General features: G+C 42.4%; 1 protein-coding gene across 2 annotated transcripts in view; it reads left to right on the top strand.

The window, feature by feature from the left end:
* Nucleotides 1-18267, top strand: part of BROX (BRO1 domain and CAAX motif containing) — a 64349-nt gene extending 46082 nt beyond the window's left edge. The window contains exons 6-12 of one of the 2 annotated variants that reach the window (XM_068128445.2): nt 1765-1870; nt 4311-4400; nt 4603-4688; nt 5277-5358; nt 5568-5718; nt 12446-12608; nt 16377-18267. In XM_068128445.2, coding sequence (XP_067984546.1) covers nt 1765-1870; nt 4311-4400; nt 4603-4688; nt 5277-5358; nt 5568-5718; nt 12446-12608; nt 16377-16478 — 780 coding nt within the window. In that variant the 3' untranslated portion in view covers nt 16479-18267. The remainder of the gene's footprint in view (nt 1-1764; nt 1871-4310; nt 4401-4602; nt 4689-5276; nt 5359-5567; nt 5719-12445; nt 12609-16376) is intronic. The other variant, XM_068128446.2, reaches the window with a different exon arrangement.
* The last annotated feature ends 4053 nt before the right edge of the window (nt 18268-22320 follow it).

Raw genomic sequence — 22320 nt, 5'->3', positions numbered from 1 at the left:
TCAGAACAGAAATTGCGCTTGTAACGGTAATATGGCTCTGGACATGGGAGCCGGCAAGAAGCTTCCGGGACGATTAGCAATCATGGTCGCTTAGCGACTCGCTGTACTCACCTGAAGTTATCCGGATCCAGCGACCGTCGCAATATAAATGATTTGGCTTCCATGAGTTATCAGCTTTGTGCAGGAGTTGCTTCTTCACCTCTCAGAATTGCACACATGACTACAATAATATTTTGTGATAGAGCAACATCCTGAGGTGCTGCATCTGGGAGCAGATTGCTTTTAAGGAGAGATGCCAAGCAAGATTATCTATTTACTCTTATTGATTATAAGTATCCTTTGTTAATCTGTGTTGATCATGTAGTCACAACAAAACCATCGAGCGAAGTGTGTGGTGTCATTGCATAGAACCAGAAATGGGAGAGAAAAGGGTAAATAGTGTGTGGTGTCATGTTGTGCATGTTGAGCAGGTGCTAATTAGCCTTGCCAGAGCAGAGGGTATTGCATTTGGGTGCGTGCCTGTCTGTCCACACTGAGCATGAGTAGTTTGTCTTTTAGTTCGGTGGTACAGTAAACCCTTAAGCGTGTTTTTGTCGTGGTTTTCATCAATCACGGACGACCCCATTATGTACCGATTTAATTGTTGCAGGCTTTATTTCGACCAATTGTGGTTTTTGAGCTGAGCTGTGATTGTTGTCTTGCACCATGAAGATTTTGCGCACCGTTAATAATAGAATGGTGCCTAAGTGTAAAACGATAAACAAAAGTGATTTATCTGTTCTCTGGTTTATGGAACTGCAGATAAATTTATAAAGGAAGCGCATCACACATCGCCAAATTACAAAGGAAAACAATTTAAGAGATTAATAGGGGAAGAATGTTGGGTGCGAGGGTTTTCATTACTTCTGAATGTTTGCTTCAACGCAGCAGGAGACTTCATCACAAAGCTGATTTGTATTTATTTTATATTTATTTAAATCGTGATGTTTATTTTTGGCTGCCCCCATTATTACCATGGCAAATTGGTTTAACTATATCACTGTTTTGAATATCGCGGCGTTTTCCAGGAACGTAACCCAAACCTCCTCCCCGCCCACAATTTTAAGGGTTTACTATATTGGAATGTGAGTACATTTATTAACTACGTGCAATTGGAACCAAGTACGTCTATTAATTACGTACTAATTACGTATTGAAATGTATTGATTAAATATAATGACGTATCAATTACGTCTATTATATATTAATTACTTAACACCAGCGCACAAACGCCATGAAAAACAAGTCCTGGCGACGGTCTGCAATCTCTGATTGCTCTTTCAGGTTATACTGTAGTTGGTGCCGCTGATGCAATGCCCTCTGCTGGTCAGGCCAGGAAGTTGAAATTTGTTCAGGGTTCCGGCGATATCTCAATTACTCTTCGCGGAGGACACCATGGGATCTTTAACGTCCACAGATGAATACTAGCAGATGAGATGCCTGTTTAATGTCCATACGAGGGACGGCACGCACAATTAGGAATCGCCCTGCCTGTGAAACACTGGGATGACAGTTTATAGTTGGGTCCGGATTCAAACCCAGGCTAGAAAGCCTCGATGCGAGAGTGCGTACATTACTGCCATCCTAACTCTGTCGCACATGCACGATAGCAGTTCACATGTCCCGAAGATCACTATTTCTAGAGATTTCTTCGCATATGCGCTGAGCATTCTGCGGATGATTACATCATTATGAAAGTTAAATGTTCTGAATTTTATATTGCAGGAAGAACATGCCTCTCGGCTGCTGGGGACACCAGAAAAGGGCACCGACCTGGATCCTCGTGTACTGGAAGTTTATATTGTGCAGAGCCAAGCGGAGGCACAAGAAGGTATACACGCAACGATAGCCATCAAAGATGCACAAATGTTGTTGTCTTCTCATCTCGCATTGATTTCACCCACCTGATTGATTTAATGTATTGACAGACACAATTATGGAAGGGGAAGACACCATTACAGTGCAGCTTACTAACCTATATACAGCTTACTGAAGACGGGGAAAGTTCCCAAGCAGTGAAAACAAGCCAACATGATTATCCTCTTCAAAAAGGGAAACAAATGAGATCTTAAGAACCATCGTCCAATCAGGCTACTTTCAAATGGATATAAACTTTTCACCAGGGTCCTGACCAATCAAATGGAATGCATTCTAGACAGCAACCAACGAAGAAAGCAATCAGGACTCAGAAGTGGATATTCCACCATAGACCACATACAAACAATTAATCTACTGAAGGAAAAATGTCAGGAGTATATTAAACCTTTCCGCATGGTATTTGTAGACTCTGAGAATGTACACATTTACATAGAGAATTTGTGCCCCCCCAGCTCTCCACATTCCTGCATGAGGCCGTGGCCACATAGCCTATGTTTCCCCCTCCCTCCTAGACAAAGTTGTATTTGTACCCCGAGTTTGGAATTTGTAACTTAAAAGATGTGGCCATGCATAAGGAGCAAAGGCAGATAGACAGCCACAGAGAGACCACAAAGGAAGTGGTATGACCAACAACAACAAAGGAGGAAGACTAGAGCAACGCTCTGTAGCAGGGATGCTGGAAAGCATTTTGAGTTGGGGGTGCTGAAGGTCAGTGGCATACATACGTACAGTTAATTGCCATTGCAGTTAAACAATACAGAAAAAGCAGGGTGCTGCAGCACCTTCAGCACCCCCACTTCCCGCGCCCATGCTCTGCAGAGCACATACCTCCGCCAGGCTGAACAGATTATGTTTTATATCCCAATGATAGACTAGATGTGGATTCGGACCTGAACCAAAATCAAATCGTCTTGTTCTTGTCACCAAACCAACTCATCCTCGTAGGTTTGTCATAACTGGTCCACAACGTTTTGAAATAACATGCTATGTAAATTATTGTTTTTGGCCCTTCTTTCAATGGTGAATAATCACGTAAAAATAAAAAAAAATTCTCGATTTCAGGTCTTCATTAAAATCGAATGAATTCGTCCTTGTCATACACACAACATGTCCACCACGTTTTGTCCGAATCCGTTCATAACTTTTTGAGATGTTGTGCTATATATCGTTTTTGGCCCTGTCTCTCAATGGTGAAGAATTACTTAAAATTGTATTATCCGGATCTGTATCTTCACCAAAATCTAATAATTTCGTTCTTGTCACACACCCAACCTCTCCATCAAATTTTGCTTGAATCTGCCCATAACGTTTTGGGATATCCTGTTCACAGTCAAGCAGACAGACAAGGTTGAAAACATAACCTCCTCCCACCTTCGGTTGCAGAGATAATGATTCCAAGTAGTGCTTATTAGTGGTGTGCGAATATGTCGTGCAAATTATTTATTACCTGTCTGGAGTATATATTTTTTCTCACCTTTTTAAAATGCATGGTCTAGGCTCATGGAAGAGTTAGATTCAGTGGGAAGATAAGGGTGTCAACATTAATGGTGAAAAGGTTATCCATCTAAGATTGGCAGACTACATTGTTGTTGAAGAAAGTTTAGAGAAAATTGAAACAATGATCAGGGAACTCACTGAAGCGAGCATGAAGTGTGGGCTGAAGATGAACATGTCAAAAACCAAAGTAGTAATGAACCCCCTTATGGAGAAAACATAATAAGTGGAAAACAAATCGAGGAAGTAGAAGAATACATGTACCTAGGGCAAAGCATAGGCCTAAAGGAAAATAATAAAGAACAAGAAATAAAGAGAAGAATCAAACTTGGATGGAGATGATATGGAAAACTCAGTAACATCAAGAGAGGTTGTTTACCAATATATCTATCATCTTGGGCAGAGACCTGGGCATTAACAACAGAAATGGAGAAAAAGTCAGCAACAGCACAACACAATATGGACCAAAATATGTGAGGCAACACAATATGGACCAAAATATGTGAGGCATTACATACAAGGCTATAAAGGCAACTAGATGGGTCAGAGAACAAATCCAAACTCAGGATATCTTATAAATAATCAGGAAATGGAGAAGGGCAGATAACAGGTCGACAACAATGGTAACAACATGGAGACCTATGGATGGCAACAGGAACTGGGGAAGGCCACACCTAAGATGGAGGGATGAAATAGACAAATATTTGGGAAGAGTCAATTGGAACAACAAAGCAAGAGACAGAGCAACATGACGTCAACATGCTGAGGCTTTCGTCCAGCAGTGGACCGAAAATAAATGATGATTCTGATGATGGATTTAACTTTAATTCAGCATCCAGCATGCTTTGTGGTGGTGGTGGTGTTGTTGTGTTAATAATCGACTTCCTTTCTTCCTGAAGTCACCATTGCTCGAGCGATTGAAATGAAGCATTCTGCAAACATAATCTCTGCTCTGGCTTATGCAACAGCTGGTTACTATCATAAAGCAGGTCGGTAAAACTCCTTCGGTACCTCCGTTAATCAGGTTTGCTGAACATATTTCCGTGTATGCTTTTTGCAGACAAACCAAAGTGAAGTAACTGCTTTGTCACTTTAAGAAAAAATCATCATCAATTGAAGTATGACTTTGTTGTGCTGTGAGAGGCAGAACTTTGAAAGTCCCAAGGTTTATAATGCTGCTGCTGTTTGCAGATAAAGAATTGTCGACTCTTGAACCCAGGTACTCTACAAAATGGCGGAAGTACCTGCAATTGAAGAACTGCTTTTACATGGCATATGTACGTATGTTATCCCCACATTTTTTGAAAATGGTTGGGCAGAAATTCACCAAACCTGATAGTTATGATTACCACATGGCAAGAAGGCGCAAGAGCAGTGCCAGTTTTGGCACCTCCCCCTGGGGTGGGGTCAAAAGGTCAAGTACAGAACAATGCAATTGTTGGAACTTTAAAAAACATTTTAGAATGAAGCTTTATGTATGCAATCAACATTGGGGGACACATGATGACTTTTTGGATTTGATCTCCGGTTCATTCTCCAGAGGTGGGGACTTAAGGTCACAGGGTCACAACGGGGGGAAATTTTTTTAACTCAAAATTTGATATTGGATTATTCCTGGTGGAACTTTTTGCCATCTTTCAACTGTGCTTTAGGTGGCAAGTGTGAGGATTTGCGATGACGTGCCATCGACTTCACTCTTGTTTGGCTTTCTTTTCTTTTTTTTCAAATACTTATTTCTCTGTCAGTTGGCTTTAAAATTCAGGACTGAAATCTATCGGTGAAATATCGTGGCACATTTACTTCTTTTTCAGCGTTTTGTTATTGAGCTCGGATATATTCGCTTTTCTTCTTCCTGTATCTGACAGGCATACTCGTTCAATGGACAAAATCTCCTGGCTTCTGACAAGTGCGGTGAAGCTATCCGCTCCTTGCAAGAAGCTGAGAAAAGTGAGTCTCCCTCTGTGCCTTCTTCGTCCTCCTTTCATTGTTGTCTCAGCACTCTATCCCCAGCTGGATAGTTATATTGCTTCATTGATTCATCTTCTTCATGGATTAAAACCAACAACTCACTGTTTATGTAATCTAGTGCATTCTAATAAGCCTTTTGCTATTTACCTGAATATCATTTTGGATGTTTAATTCAATTGTGGGTGCAGTGCATTCCCAGGCAGATGCATTTTGCGGTGAATACAGACACACCAAGGGACCAGGGAACAATGTTAAACCATCCGAGCACATCTTCTTTCGAAAACTGGGCACCAACGTCAAGATTACATTGGAAAAGTGCCAACGGGAGAACGGTTTTATGTAAGCTCGTCGCACTCATGGCTCAGGCATCACTTTGCTGCTAAGCTGAGTATTTTGGGGATTGAAGCAGAATCAGTATTGGTTTAAAAAATTGCAATTTTAAAAGCTTAAATCGTCATGTATGAAAATACAGCGTGTCTGTTTGTCTTTGTCTGTCTCTTCGCTTGTAGACTCAAATGTCTTGGCCGATCTCAACCAAATTTTGCATACGTGCTCTGGGTACTCGGGGTCAGGTCTTGGCAATGAAATAATCCACCCCCTCCCAACCCTCATGTGGTAACGACCTTAGACCTTAGACGAGCTGATTCTACTCTCCCAACTCTCCCTCAATGCCAAACAGGAAATTAGAGCTGTCTCCTTTGACATATCACGTGCCTTCGATACGGTCTGGCACCCCGCTCTGCTCACCAAACTCCCCTCCTTTGGTATCCATGGAAATCTCCACGCATGGCTGGCGGACTTCCTCTCTAGTCGTAGTCAACGTGTGGCCCTGAATGGGTTTCTCTCATCTCCTCTTCCTGTTCAGGCTGGAGTTCCCCAAGGCAGTGTTCTGGGCTCTGTGCTTTTTCTGGTCTTCATCAATGATCTTTCTGACTCTCTTGAAAATCCTCTCTATCTCTTTGCTGATGACTCTACTCTCTGTCGCTCCATTCCTCATCCCTCAGATCGGCAGTCTGCAGCCTCCTCACTCTCTGCAGACCTGGACAAAATCTCAGACTGGGCAAACAAGTGGAACATGTCTTTCAATCCTGACAAATCTCACACTCTTACGATGTCTCTCCGAGAAGACCGACTGGACAACCCTCCCATCCACTTTCTGAATAATCCTCTCCAAGAAGTTCTGTCACTCAAGTTTTTGGGTCTCACTATCTGCCATGATCTTTCCTGGGAAAACCACATTTCAAATCTGGCCTCCAAAGCCAGTCGCCGACTGGGCATCCTCCGTCGTGCGAAGTCCTTCCTTGGCACACCTGAGCTCCTCACCACATACAAGGCTTTCATCCGCAGCTCAATGGAATACTGCTCTCCCCTCTGGGCTGGTGCTCCTGCCTCTCGCCTATCTCGTCTTCACGCTGTTGAAACCAAAGCGTTCCGAATCATTGGAATCTCCCGCGATGAAGCTAACTCCAAGGGCCTTTCACTCACTCACCGCAGGCAGGTTGGTGGTCTTTCCGTCTTCTACCGACTCCTCTCTGGCCTTGCCCCCCCCCCCCCCCAGCTCTCTCTGGGCTCTGTCCCCCAAATATTCCTACAGGTCGCACAAGATCTGCCTGCAACCCTCTTATGGTTAAACTGCCAAAATCAAGACTCTCTGCTCACCTTCACTCCTTCATTCCTCTTTTCTCCCGCCTCTGGAACAAACTCCCTCACTCTCTTCAATCCCACTCCACCCTCCAGGTCTTTAAAACAGCTGTTCACCACCATCTCTTATCTTCCCCCATCCAAAACCTTGATCTTTTCTACCCCCGCTAATTTCACCCCAAATCCACTTTTTTGAAATACCAACTTCTGTCCGGGAAGTCCTTGGTGTCCTTGTGTTTTATACTTCCCCCAATCCCCCCCCCCCCTCCTTCCCACGCCTCCTTCCCCCAAGCCCTCTCCCTCCCACACATCTCCCTGCTCTCAAATGTTATGTTTGTGTGCTTCGCCTTCTCTCCCCATCTTGTCTTCCGCTCCCTCTTTTTATATATTTTGCTTGTCTGGTTGATTTGTTTGTGAAATAAATGTTAGGTCTTTCACGAGCCTCGATTCAGTATACAAAAAAAAATAAAAAAAAAATGGATGGAAGTCCTCAATCTCAGACATGAAATCAGGGCCATCTCTCTAGACATATTTTGGCATTTGATAGAATCTGGCATCTCACCTTGATCTCCAAACTCTCTGCTTATGGCATCCAAGGCGGCCACCTCTAATGGATCGCTGACTTCTTCCACTCCCATATTCAGCGTGTAGCTCGCTTCGGGTCCTCACCAAACGCAAGTGAGTTTTGTCAGGGGCTGCTTGCAGCCTATGTTTATCTCCGCAAAGCGTTCGATTTGGTGAACCGGGATGCCCTCTGGAGGATTCTTGGTCTTTGTGGGGTGCCACCAACGCTGACCAATCTGATCTCTGAACTATACTCTGGTACTAAGAGTGCTGTGAGGTGTGGTGGCTCCATCTCTGACTTATTTCCAGTTGTTACTGGAGTTCGGCAGGGGTGTCTAGTGTGTACTGGCTCCCACACTCTTCAGCACTTGATTGGACTGGATTCTGGGGAGGATGTCATTGAGGTCAGGCTGTGGTGCATCGTTTGGGAGTGTCAAGATCTCTGACCTTGATTTCGCAGATGATGGAATCATCTTTGTGGAGACGCAGGATATTCTTCCGGGGGCCTTCCAGGCACTGAATGAGGAGGTGGAGCCACTGGGATTACGGATTTATTGGGTCAAAACCAAGATCCAGGCTTTCAATGACATCTTGGATGATGCTGTCTTGTCTGTGCCTGTTTGTGGCGAAGATGTTGAGGTCACGAAGAGATTCACTTACCTTGGCAGTCTTATTCATGTCTCTGCATGTTGCGAGCGAGAGGTTGATAGATGTCTGGGTTGGGTCTGGGGAGTCGTGGATTTACTGGATCATGGGGTGTGGCGCTGTTGGTATCTATGCAGGAGGGCGAAAGTCAGAGTCTTAGTCCTTGGTGCTTCCAGTCTTGCTCTACGGACGCGAGACTTGGACCCTTACCAAGGGCCACAGAATGAGACTTAATGCCTTTGGAACCAAGTCTCTTTGGAGAATCCTTGGCTATCGCTGGTCGACCTTCATGTCCAACGAGCAGTTGCTGAGTGAGACTCAGATGAGATTTGTTTCCTGTATGGTCCGTGAGCGTCAGCTGCGGCTGTATGGACTTGTGGCTCGTTTTCCGGACGCTGATCCAGCTCACCAGATACTCTCAGCAAGGGAGCCTCGTGAGTGGAGGAGGCCAACGGGCTGACCGCGTGCTTCGTGGTTGCATCAGGTTGATCGGCATCTCGAGGAGATAGGGATGGGCCAGGCTTCAGCCTGGGGGATGGCCAGACAGAGGCCCCTGGAGTACTGTTGGAAAGTGGATGTGGCGACACACTGCTCGGGCGCATGCTCCCATACCTGACCTGACCTGATTGTTCCATTCCATTCTGCTCTAATTCGTCCGTGAGCCTCGACCGTGTATACAGAGTAATTATAAATTGTTGTGGGAACCAAGGACAAGTTTGACGCCGGATGAGTGTTATTAGGTTTACTCTCCATGAAATGGAGAGTAACCTATTATTACTGCTAGAGTTTTTCTTCTTATTATTATTCTTCCGCCCTATTTTGCACCTCCGAAAACTTCATAATTAATGTTCTCAGCAACTGCTGGTCGGATTGACAGGAAATTTTCATCAAATGATCGTCTCGGCTCCTAGAATTTTTTCATGCTAATTATGACGTCATAGGTCACGTGGTGTGGGCGCCATCTTGTAAAACAAATTCAACTTTTCCCCTCTGTATCTCCGCAACGGCTCAATGGAAAAATTTGAGGAATGGCTCATTCTAAAGAACTCTTCAATGGGAACAAAAGACATGTGTATCGAGTATATTAAAAATGCAAACGTTGAGGGAAGAATTCGTCAAACAAAAATTTTTCTCCCCCGAATATGGGATTTTTTTCCCAATGCTTCGTTAAAAAAAACTCAGTTTTCAAAAAATTTCGAAGTCATACGTCACATGGTTCGGTCGCCATCTTGTTTTTCATGAAAAAACACAAAAAACCCTTTTTCTCCGCAACGGCTGAACGGATCGAGCCCAAACATGGCATGCGTATTCGCATACCCATGACGAACAAAAAAGTCAGCGAGCACGACCTCATCCGACACATGGTTTCAGAGTTATGACGTTTTAAAGCTCAAATTAGAAATGGAATCGCCTCCATAATTTGTGGAGATATCGAGTGGAAACTTTACACAAATGTTCCTCATGGGGGGATGTTTCAACGTTACTTGAGACGTTTTGATAAGTCACATGGTTTGGCCGCAATAAATAATGGAAGTTAAATTTTAAAAAGCTTGTAACTCTTGAACCACTGCATGGATCGGCTTGAATTTTTAAAGCAATGTAGCTCTCATCAAGCGGAACAAGTGTGCAAAATTTCAAGATGATTGGATGTATGGTCGCGAAGCTATGTCTTTATTGTTGAAAGAAGAAGAAACACACCATTTTGTCCTTCCAGGCCACGTCTCACAGTGCTATTGCCATTTTAAGTTTTAATTTCCTTTAAAAAACATTTTCTCTGCAATAATAGGGCCAATTAAGATAAAATTTTCACCATAGGAGGGACTCGGTCTGTAGAATATTTTAATGGTAATTATGACGTCGCAGGTCATGTGGTTCGGCAGCCATATTGTTTTTCGTGAAAACACGAAAACACCTTTTTCTCTGCAACGGCTGAACAGATCGAGGCCACATTTTGCAAGCAGCATCGCATACCCATGACGAACAAAAAAGTCAGGGAGCATGACGTCATCCGACACATGGTTTCAGAGTTATGACGTTTTTAAGCATGAACCGTTAAAACCTAGCTCCTCCCTCATTTTTGATCCAATCGAGGAGAAAATTGACAGATCTGTTCAGCATGTCAGTCTACTAAAATGTCATTTTAGAATTTGCGATAGGTCACGTGGTTTGGCAGATATCGTTAATTAAACGATTTTTTTTTTTAATGGATATCTCTTGAATCGCTTTATTGATCGATGTGAAACTTCATACTCTAGTAGAAGTCATGAAGAGTAACAAGTGTGCAAAATCTCAAGATGATTGGATGTACGGTCTGGAAACTAGAAGTTGTTATTGCCTGAAGAAGAAGAACCACAACACATTTTTTTGACCAGGCCATGTGACATAACCACCTCACGAGCTAAGGGTAGCTCGAAATTAAATTGTCTTCGGATTTGGCAGTCGCTAGAGGGTGTTAACATTCGAATGCAACAAATCTTGGCAAATTGTGATGAATTTTCGTAAAACTACACGATATTGTCATTCACATTGGAAAATAACATTGTAAAACTCTCCGCCGCCTCGGCTTATTTCTCGCTCTGAAGTTCATCCTGTCTTCAATTTTAAGGAGAAAGAGAGGTATCTGCAAGCAATGGTGACCTTTATTTTGTGGAAATCCGATTTAAAATGACGACATTATCCAAAATCTAACATTTTAAATGGGTTGTATTTCCAAAGTGAATCTTCCACAGGTAAAATATCCACACGTGCAGGCACACTTTACGGCGTCAATTTGGCTCCGATTTCAAATCGGATTTCGATTGTCGTATTGCCTCGGATGAGTTAACAAAATACCACAACAAATTTGGTGACAATCATGAAAAATTTGACCAAGTTCGATACGGCAGGACGTTCTTCCACGGGTGGCAGACATCGTTAATTAAACGAAAATATTTTTTTTAATGGACGGGGTGGGGGGGATGTGTGTGTGTTTGTGTGTGTGTGTGGATGTGTGTGTGTGTGGATGTCTGTGTGTGTGTGTGTGTGTGTGTGGGTTGGGGGGGGGGGATATGTGTGTATGTGGGGGGGGGGGGGGGTTGGGGTGTGGGGTGTGTGTGTGGAGGAGGGGGGTTGGATGTGTGTGTGTGTGTGTGTGTGTGTGTGTGTGGAGGGGTGTGTGTGTGTGTGTGTGTGTGTGTGGGGGGGGGGGTGTGTGTGTGTGTGTGTGGGGGGGGGGGGGGGTGTGTGTGTGTGTGTTGAGGGGTTGGGGTGTGCATGTGGAGGAGGGGGGGATGGATACGTGTGTGTGTGTGTGTGTGTGTGTGTGTGTGTGTGTGTGTGTGTGTGTGTGTGTGTGTGTGTGTGTGTGTGTGTGTGTTGGGAGTGGGGTGGGGAGATGTGTGCATGTGTGTGCATGTGTTTGTGTGTGTGGATGTGCGTGTATGTGTATGTGTGTGTGGGTGTGAGGGGGGCGGGTGGATATGTGTGTGTGTGTGGAGGGGTGTATGTGTGGAGGGGTGTTCGTGTGGGGGGAGGGGTGTGGGGGTGTTTGTGTGTGTGCATGTGTGTTAGGGTTGGGGGGTGGGGGGGGATGTGTGCATGTGCATGTGTTTGTGTGTGTGTTAGGGGTGGGGGATATGTGTGTGTGTTGGGGGTGGGGGGATGTGTGCATGTGTGTGTGTTAGGGGTGGGGGGATGTGTGTGTGTGTGTGTGTGTGTGTGTGTGTGTGTGTGTGTGTGTGTGTGTGTGGTGGGGGTGGGAGGACGTGTGTTTGTGTGTGTGTATGTGGGTGGGGGGAGGGGGGATGTGTGTGTGTGTGTGTGTGTGTGTGTGTGTGTGTGTGTGTGTGTGTGTGTGTGTGTGTGTGTGTGTGTGTGTGTGTGTGTGAAGGGGGGGGGTGTGTGTGAAGGGGCAGTGTGTGTGTGTGTGTGTGTGTTTGTGTGTGTGTGTGTTTATCAGGGTTGTATCCAAGGGGGTTGTGTCAAAGCATGTCCAATGAAAGTGGGGTTGTATGAAAAGTGGGGTTGTATGAAAAGTGGGGTTGTATCAAAAGTGGGGTTGTATCAAAAGTGGGGTTGTATCACTGCCGGTCATCACACACACACACCGGTCATCACTGCCAGCAGTTTTAAAGTGGCAGTTCTAGTTTTATTTAATTTTTAATATTTTCACTTTTTTTTTTTTTCTAATTCGTGTTTGTGTGTATTCACATGCGTGTTTCTGGTTTTATCTTTTCAGTTACTTCCATAAAGTTCCTCCAGATCCTCCTGTGCTGGAGCTGAAAGCCAACTATGGACTTGTGCAGCCCATTGACTTTGAACTGCCTGCACTCCATGTACTGTGGACCAAAAAGAACTATGCTGCCTTCGACATCAGCCTCAAGCCCGCTGCAGAGGGCAAGGTATCCTTCGCTTATGCAGTGCAGCTTGGATTTTTTTTTTAATCTAAGAAACTTCAAAATGGTTGTCTTATAAAACTTTTTTGATGTTCCTTAATTTATTTTTCATCTTTGAAGTGATTTTGTTTGGTCATCAGCCATATATGGAAACAGTATTTTTAGCATCACGTCCACATTATTTCAGAACATGCATGTATTTCAACAGGTGACATTGACTCTTGAGCCTTTTCCATTAAAATGGGGTTACTTGTGTTTGCCATCATGTCCCTTGAAGACGAAAGATTGAAACAATGGATATAGACTTTGAAAAATAAGGTTTCATATAAGGTCACTTAGTTGTGATGATAACACTTAGATAGAGGAAAGAGCATCCCCTCTGAGTCTGGGAGGTCAGTGGTTCCAACCCCGGCTGAGTGCTGCCAAAGACTTTATTAAAAGAAAAACTCCCTTAGGCTCACCTGGTAGAACCAGGGAACCTCTAGTAGTGTGGATGACCCACTAAATAGGTAAATTAGCCGATGGTTTGAACAAACTTCTAACTATCTGCCATGGTCTCACTATCTGCCATGGTCTCACTATCTGCCATGATCTCACTGTCTGCCATGATCTCACTGTCTGCCATGATCTCACTGTCTGCCATGGTCTCACTATCTGCCATGGTCTCACTATCTGCCATGGTCTCACTATCTGCCATGATCTCACTATCTGCCATGGTCTCCCTATCTGCCATGGTCTCACTATTTGCCGTGATCTCACTATCTGCTATGATCTCACAATCTGCCATGATCTTACTATCTGCCACGGTCTCACTATCTGCCATGATCTCACTATCTGTCTGCCATGGTCTCACTATCTGCCATTGTCTCACTATCTGCCATGGTCTCACTATCTGCCATGGTCTCACTATCTGCCATGATCTAACTATCTGTCTGCCATGGTCTCACTATCTGCCATGATCTCACGATCTGCCATGATCTCGCTATCTGCCGTGGTCTCACTATCTGCCGTGGTCTCACTATTTGCCGTGGTCTCACTATTTGCCGTGATCTCACTATCTGCCATGATCTCACAATCTGCCATGATCTTACTATCTGCCACGGTCTCACTATCTGCCATGATCTCACTATTTGCCATGATCTCACTATCTGTCTGCCATGGTCTCACTATCTGCCATTGTCTCACTATCTGCCATGGTCTCACTATCTGCCATGATCTCACGATCTGCCATGATCTAACTATCTGTCTGCCATGGTCTCACTATCTGCCATGATCTCACTATCTGTCTGCCATGGTCTCACTATCTGCCATGGTCTCACTATCTGCCATGGTCTCACTATCTGCCATGGTCTCACTATCTGCCATGGTCTCACTATCTGTCTGCCATTGTCTCACTATCTGCCATGATCTCACTATCTGCCGTGATCTCACTATCTGCCGTGGTCTCACTATCTGCCGTGGTCTCACTATCTGCCGTGATCTCACTATCTGCCATGATCTCACAATCTGCCATGATCTTACTATCTGCCACGGTCTCACTATCTGCCACGGTCTCACTATCTGCCACGGTCTCACTATCTGCCATGATCTCACTATTTGCCATGATCTCACTATCTGTCTGCCATGGTCTCACTATCTGCCATTGTCTTACTATCTGCCATGGTCTCACTATCTGCCATGATCTCACTATTTGCCATGATCTCACTATCTGTCTGCCATGGTCTCACTATCTGCCATTGTCTCACTATCTGCCATGGTCTCACTATCTGCCATGATCTCACGATCTGCCATGATCTAACTATCTGTCTGCCATGGTCTCACTATCTGCCATGATCTCACTATCTGTCTGCCATGGTCTCACTATCTGCCATGGTCTCACTATCTGCCATGGTCTCACTATCTGCCATGGTCTCACTATCTGCCATGGTCTCACTATCTGCCATGGTCTCACTATCTGTCTGCCATTGTCTCACTATCTGCCATGATCTCACTATCTGCCGTGATCTCACTATCTGCCGTGGTCTCACTATCTGCCGTGGTCTCACTATCTGCCGTGATCTCACTATCTGCCATGATCTCACAATCTGCCATGATCTTACTATCTGCCACGGTCTCACTATCTGCCACGGTCTCACTATCTGCCATGATTTCACTATTTGCCATGATCTCACTATCTGTCTGCCATGGTCTCACTATCTGCCATTGTCTTACTATCTGCCATGGTCTCACTATCTGCCATGATCTCACTATCTGCCATGATCTAACTATCTGTCTGCCATGGTCTCACTATCTGCCATGGTCTCACTATCTGCCATGATCTCACTATCTGTCTGCCATGGTCTCACTATCTGCCATGGTCTCACTATCTGCCATGGTCTCACTATCTGCCATGGTCTCACAATCTGCCATGGTCTCACAATCTGCCATGGTCTCACTATCTGCCATGATCTCACTATACTATCTGCCATAATCTCACTGTCTGCCATGATATCACTATCTGCCATGGTCTCACTATCTGCCATGATCTCACTATCTGCCATGATCTCACTATCTGCCATGGTCTCCCTATCTGCCATGGTCTCACTATCTGCCATGATCTCACTATCTGCCATGATTTCACTATCTGCCATGATCTCACTGTCGGCCATGATCTCACTGTCTGCCAATGATCTCACTATCTGCCATGATCTCACTGTCTGCCATGGTCTCACTATCTGCCATGGTCTCACTATCTGCCATGGTCTTTCCTGGGAAAACCACATTTCCAAGCTGGCCTCCAAAGCCAGTCACCGATTGGGCAACCTCTGTCGTGCGAAGTCCTTTCTGGGCACTTCTGTGCTCCTCACCATGTACAAAGCTTTCATCCATAGCTCAATGGAATACTGCTCTCCCTTCTGGGCTGGTGCTCCTACCTCACACCTAGCTCGGCTTCACTCTGTTGAATCCAAAGCTTTCAGAATCATTGGTATCTCCAGCTATGAAGCTGATTCTGAGGGCCTTTCACTCGCTCACCGCAGGCATGTTGGTTGTCTCTGTCTTCTACTGACTCCTCTCTAGCGTTGGTCCCTCTGCTCTGTCTGTGCTATGATCCCATATATTCCTGCAGGATGCACAAGATCTGCCAGAAACCCTCTTCTGGTGATAATACCAAAATCAACTCTGCTCACCTTCACGCTTTCATTCCTCTTTTCTCCCGCCTCTGGAACAAACTCCCTCACTCTCTTCAATCCCACTCCTCCCTCCAGATCTTTAAAACAGCTGTTCACCACCATCTCTTATCTCCGCCCATCCAAAGCCTTGATCTTTTCTACCCCCATTAAAACACCCCAAATCCTCCTCTTTGAGAGATGTTTTTACCGGGCAACCGACTCAAACCGCGTGGACTGTTGCAATATTAAGTGGAAGTTAATGGGTGGCAATCACTGCTCTTGAGTAATGGCTTTAATAACCATTGTAATAAAACGAGGTGGTTATAAAAAAAAACAACAATTCGGTAGCTTTAATAGTGGGTGCATCACTGCATCAGCCATGCAAATCTCATAAACATTTGATCCATCAATTTATGGTAGAGTACTAGAGTTGATAAATTCATCATATGCAGGTGTAGAGAATTGAATGGGGAATGAGGATAGTACAAATATATGCAGGTGTGTTCTCCTCGTATAAATTTATATCTCTCATATCTGGACTCCACAACTATTGCTGTCAATGTTTTTGGAACTTTTGTTGCCTGCTCTGAACAGTTTGTAATTCATCGTGGTTTCTGTGGAACAGGACAAGGAGAAAGACAAGAAAAAGGAAGAGGATGCAAAGGTGAAGCCAATGAAGGAGCCTGACCTCAAGCCACAGAAAGATACAGGGTGTTCGATTTCCTAGTGCCGTATGATGTATGTGTAGTTTGGAGCAGGTCTGCCAGGCCTCCATACTTCTCTGTAACAAAGTTCTCACAATTTTGATATGCATTCCAGTTGATATTTGCTCTAATTGGCTTGAAATGAGGAAATCGATGGCAGTTATTGCTTCACCAACAACATTGTCAAATTATTAACAGGGTAACTGAAACTGTTTAGCCTTGTCCAAATGCTAATATTTGTGAAGTATTGTTATTGTAGACTTATGGAATTGTTTAAAGGGAAGGATGCAACTTTAGGTAGTCAAATAATATTTTTGGTTTTTTTTCTTTGCCAAATTTATCCACGTTTATCATTAACTAGTCTTGATGGGAGAGCTTTATAACTGCATAATAAGGTGTAAGTACATTATCAGTGGAGTAGGGGTGCAGCTGTAGATGAGCATGTAAAGGGCATGCTGAGAAGGCCTTGGAAAATAAGGAAATGTGAGAAATTCCGATGCTGGAGAGACCAAAATAAGTTGTTGAAGAAGGTGCTGTACAAAGGAATTTAAAGAAAGTAGAAGATTGCACTGAGAGTAGGCCTGAGTAAAACTCTACGAGTGGTCTGGTCTCCGAATATAGTTTGCGCCGGTTAAAGAGCGGTTTTATTCTTATTGTCTCTGTCTTGGGTTCAAACCCGATGATGCGTAAGGTGAAACTACACAAAGCACCTTTTGCTGAGCACCTAAAATACACAAAGCACCATTGCAGTGCATGCTGTACTGACGTGTGTTGACGATGCTTCACGGAAATGGAATATATTTAATTTTTATGACATATAAGTGGTGTATGCATGTCTTAGTTGTAGTTATTTTGTGTATTACCACATTACAAAACTTTTCAATTAGATGTGTCTTGATAAAGTTGTTGCTTTTGCAAAAATGAATAACTATATTATTAACCCCCTTTTGCTAGGGTTGCACTTGTTTGTTTGTTTATTTGTTTGTGATCCCATGCCCATACCCATGTTCACTTACTTCATTGCTCCTGTCGACTTTGATACCAGTTGTCGGTGAGGGCATTTGGGCTTCAGTCCTTTCGTACTCCTGCCCTTATTTGATGTATACCCTGAAAAGTCCAGGTTCACTTTTTCCCATGGATGCAGGAAGCATTTCAGCAGGAAGGTTGGACATTTTTCACGGAAATTTTCCACGGTTGACAAATGTACAAATTATTTTGCCATAAGTTAGCATGTGCCACAGGAAAGAAAAACTTGAGGAAATTAAAATGAAGAGGTGGAGATTGATCTGGCATGTACTACATTTGCAAAACATCACAAGAAGAGCGATACATTGGAAGCCTGAAGGTCAAATGAGGGTTGGCCGATCTACACATACCCAGTGACATACGGTGGAAAAGGAGCTGAAGGAGTGTGAAACCACCTGGACGGCGATCGGTCAGTGGGCCCAGGACAGACAGAAGTGCGTGAGTTCCTCAAGAGGCGTCTGTATGCCGCCATACATGACAGGATTGTAAGCATGTTGTAGCTGTAGCTGACACTACTTGTAGCTGACATAAAATGTAATGCAGTTGAAGATTTAAAGTAATGTCCTCAAATAATTGCAAGAAACAATGAAATTAGTAATAAAGAAATTAATAATAGGATGTTTTGTTTTGGCAAATACCATACCAGATTCCTCAAATATTATTTAACTTTATTAAATTCAAATATCAGTGCGTTGTATTTAGTAATTGATGCCATAAAAAGGGTTAGCTTTTTCATTTGTTCTCTGTCGTCGGTAATAACTATTAAAACGGCATGAAACGTTAAAACGAGTTTGAGGGATTGAATACATATAACGTCTGTATTATCATTTCCCCTGGTAATGTGATTTGCTTTCACGCAACCAATAAGCTCCATTTATCACATGCACATGGATGGAGAGCAGGCAGGTCACTTCATCGGATTGCTTGACCATGCTCTGGACTTGCTGCTTAGTTTGACACACCTGGATATCATTCTTTAAATCTCCTTACCAAAGCAAAGTTTTTAGCAATTGGATGTTTAACCGCACAGATCTGATATCTGATGTGGACATGCCTCTGTATACATATATATATATATATACTGTATATATATATATATATATATGTATATATATATATATATATATATATATGTATATATATATATATATATATATATATATATATATATATAGGAGAGATGGAGAGATGGTAAATTTACCAGGAGAGATGGTAAATGACATATGTATATGTATATATATGTATATATATATATATATATATATATATATATATATATATATATATATATATATATATATATATATATATATATATATATATATGTATATATATATATGTATATGTATATGTATATATATATGTATATATATATATATATGTATATATATATATATATGTATATGTATATGTATATGTATATGTATATATATATGTATATATATATATATATGTATATGTATATATATATGTATATGTATATATATATGTATATATATATATATATGTATATATATATATATATGTATATGTATATATATATGTATATATATATATATATGTATATATATATATATATGTATATATATATGTATATGTATATATATATATATATATATATATATATATATATATATATATATATATATATATATATATATATATAGACTCGATTACCCTAGGTATGCATTGGGTATACAGGCACGGTACAACAATCAACCATTGGCATTACCTGTTGATAGTTCAGGTTAATAGAAATTGCAGCAGTTATGATGAACCCACATATCCCAAACATAATTCAATAATTACTCAAGGCAGGTAATACCGTAGTTTGATGAATTCTGAGCCAGAGGTAAATATGATAGGTTTTATCAAGTAAAAGTTGACGAAGGTATTTATCTGTCGTGGGAAGAAAAGTAAACCTGATTTTCCTGGATATTATTCGTCAGAGCAGGAGGTTCTCTTGTTCAAAATGAAGGGCTAATGCCCAAAACGTCAAGTCACTTTGCTTCCACGGCGATTAGAATCGCTTGGTCAACCTTCAACTAATAAAAGCTGTCCTTCAAATTGTTTACCAAGGATGCCGGCACTACCCTCGACAGTGTAGTATTGCTTTATTTGTAAATCCCTGATGTGAGATGTATCACGCGCAGGGATGTTTTCATATCAGTCTTGATTATATTGAACACACAACAATTTACACTTGGGCCAATATTGTTACCTTACATGTTGAAATGATTAACGCTAACTTGAGGAACAGTTACCTTAAAATTGCTTGAATATTTCTTATATCATTATCTTCGGTGGCATGTTGAATGTTTGCTCTGTTTTTCTTGCTCTTTTTTTCATTAAAAAAAAAAGTATTGTGCATTTTGCTTTTTGAAGATACATGAAGAATTAAAAGTGGAAAAGATGGAAATTACATTTTGCACATTTTTTTTCATCTATTTTAGTAAAAAGGAGGGGAAATGATAAAATATGCACAATTGGATACAACAACAACATGCATTTTAAAGGCCATTTTTCTCTACTAGAGCGGGGGTTAGCCTTTAGGGAGGTTAGCGGGGGTACAATTGGATGATATATTGATTATATCATCAGCACATTGGGTGGAGGAGTTAGTTGGAAAAGGAGAAGGGTACATCTCATTTGCTCCTCTTTTCAGTAAAATGGTTATTCTAAGTTTATTTCATTTGTACAGTAAAACTTATTGAGCTGGACCTCAATGGTAGGATGTGGGGAGGTAGTCGGGGTCGTGAGTTCTCCCTCCCCTACCCCCAACCCTCACAGATATGGGTTTGTGGGTACAGGAGTAGCAGTCAAAACCCGAATCCTATCCAAATTTCTCCTGACGACTCCATGTTTGTCTTTTTGGGTTCCTCCCGATACTCCAGTGCTGTATTTGTTCAGTTATTTGACGATAATGTTCTGAACAATAAATGGTCTGTACACGCATGCTTGTCATCTATTGTCACCTTGCAACTTGTACCTTATTGGTAATGTCATGTTGAACTTTGAAAATATTGTAGTTATTGATTTGGTAGTAGGTTTTGAAACAGAGGAGCAACTTGATACATCATGGTAGAACAAAGGTGTTGAGGCCCTTTTCTAACATGGTGATAGTAAAAAAACTGTAGGCTTAAGAGTGATAAAAGTCTCAAGAATGTTGTTTTTGTCCAAGTCCCTCTATCTCTATCTTGGCCTTCCCTCTATCCCTCTATCTTGGCCTTCTACTCTGCTGTTGGTGCCCCCCTCTATACTGTTCCTTTTGCATCCTGTTCCTGATCCGTTCACTGTACTAGCTCTTCCATGAGCCTCGACTATGTATACAAAAAAAAAAATCTGCATTGTACCAAATGCCTAATCCTTGTATATTATTGACTCTCTGAACTTTATTGCAAAGGCCATGAAGTAGCATTGGTCCAGGAGCAAATCCTGTGAAAGAAAAGGTCTTGCTCAACCCAAGCCACATAGGTTTGGTGGCATATTCTGTTAGGTCAACCCTTCTGGAACATTTCTAGGGGTTTCATTCCAGATTGTGGTATAACTTTTTTTTCTACAGGCCAATGTCTTCGGTGTGGGTCGGCTCTCAAAAAGAGTCAGAAATGGAGGTGATGATGTCATACTGATGTTATTTGATGCAATATTTTTTGCAATATTTCTGGCAATCCAACATGACTGAAGTGCAAATTGAATAGAAAACTACGCGACACCATTCTGGTATTGGTCATAAATGAATCGGGTTATTTTGGGGGCATTTATCATATGGGGTTGGGGTGGGGTTGGAAAGGGATTTTGCTCCAGCCTTTCAGTTCTATTGTTGCACTTACTTTAACTATATAACACTTTGACTATAACATATCTGATTGTTAACGTCGAATAATTTAGTTGGACAAAGCCTGCAAAGAGCCCATTCCAGGCCCATCGGACTGCCTGATGATTTTAAGTGATATAAACACTGTAACCAGTCTTTACATGCCTTGCCAACAAAATTTGTACCGCTGAGTCTTTTGTCATGGGTGCTGAACTCATGCATAGCTGGCATCATCATTGCACTATTGAGAGATCTGTTTCTCTGGGAATGGTCAGCTAACGAATGGTGTGCGCTCTGGTAGTGGACCAAATTAACAGTAGTGGTATGTGTCATGTGTTTCCCATCTAAAGTCTTCTCATTGATATCATTCTTGTCATCAGCCATCTGAATGAAGGCACCAGGAGAGATGGTAAATGACAACCCCTGTTCTTCTGACTTCACCAGAATCTCCTTTGCTAGCCCAGTAACGTTGGCCTCTATCTCATCTATCCTTCTCTTGTCCGACTGATTTCTGCATTCCAGAAGAAGGTTCCAAGCATCATCCCTCTCATCGGCAGAAATAATCCAATGCAGGAACCAATACAGACCATCTGGAATAATAGTTTTGGCCGAGGCAAGACTCAAATCTGCAGTATTCACAGGTTTTATACATGTTCCATTACACTGAGAAATATATCACTTCTGATCAGCATCGCACTGCGGTACAAAAGCCTTCTATCTGGTCGCAATCTCTTTCATCACGTGTAGACACACTGGGTTCAGACGAGCTAGATACTTGTTTGCAAGATGCATGCAGAACATCCTAAAGAGAGATGGACCTGCTATACACTAGTTCTGGTTGTGTTTTAATGTGTTGTTAAAATACAAAACTATTGAATACAAAACTGAAAATGGCAAATTCTGCAGTGGTTTATGAAATTCTACACCACATGAGGAGATTCTATGCACCTTTGCATACTGTAGTGCTACCTCCTCTCTCCATCGGTGGCTAATATTTACCTCCACCACCAAAGGTGGATGGAGGT

Source organism: Myxine glutinosa, chromosome 9 (assembly GCF_964187855.1).
Source record: "Myxine glutinosa chromosome 9, kmMyxGlut1.1, whole genome shotgun sequence".
NCBI classification, from domain to species: domain Eukaryota; kingdom Metazoa; phylum Chordata; class Myxini; order Myxiniformes; family Myxinidae; genus Myxine; species Myxine glutinosa.
The sequence above is the reverse complement of the archived record's forward strand: the minus strand, read 5'-3'. Positions and strand labels throughout refer to the sequence as shown.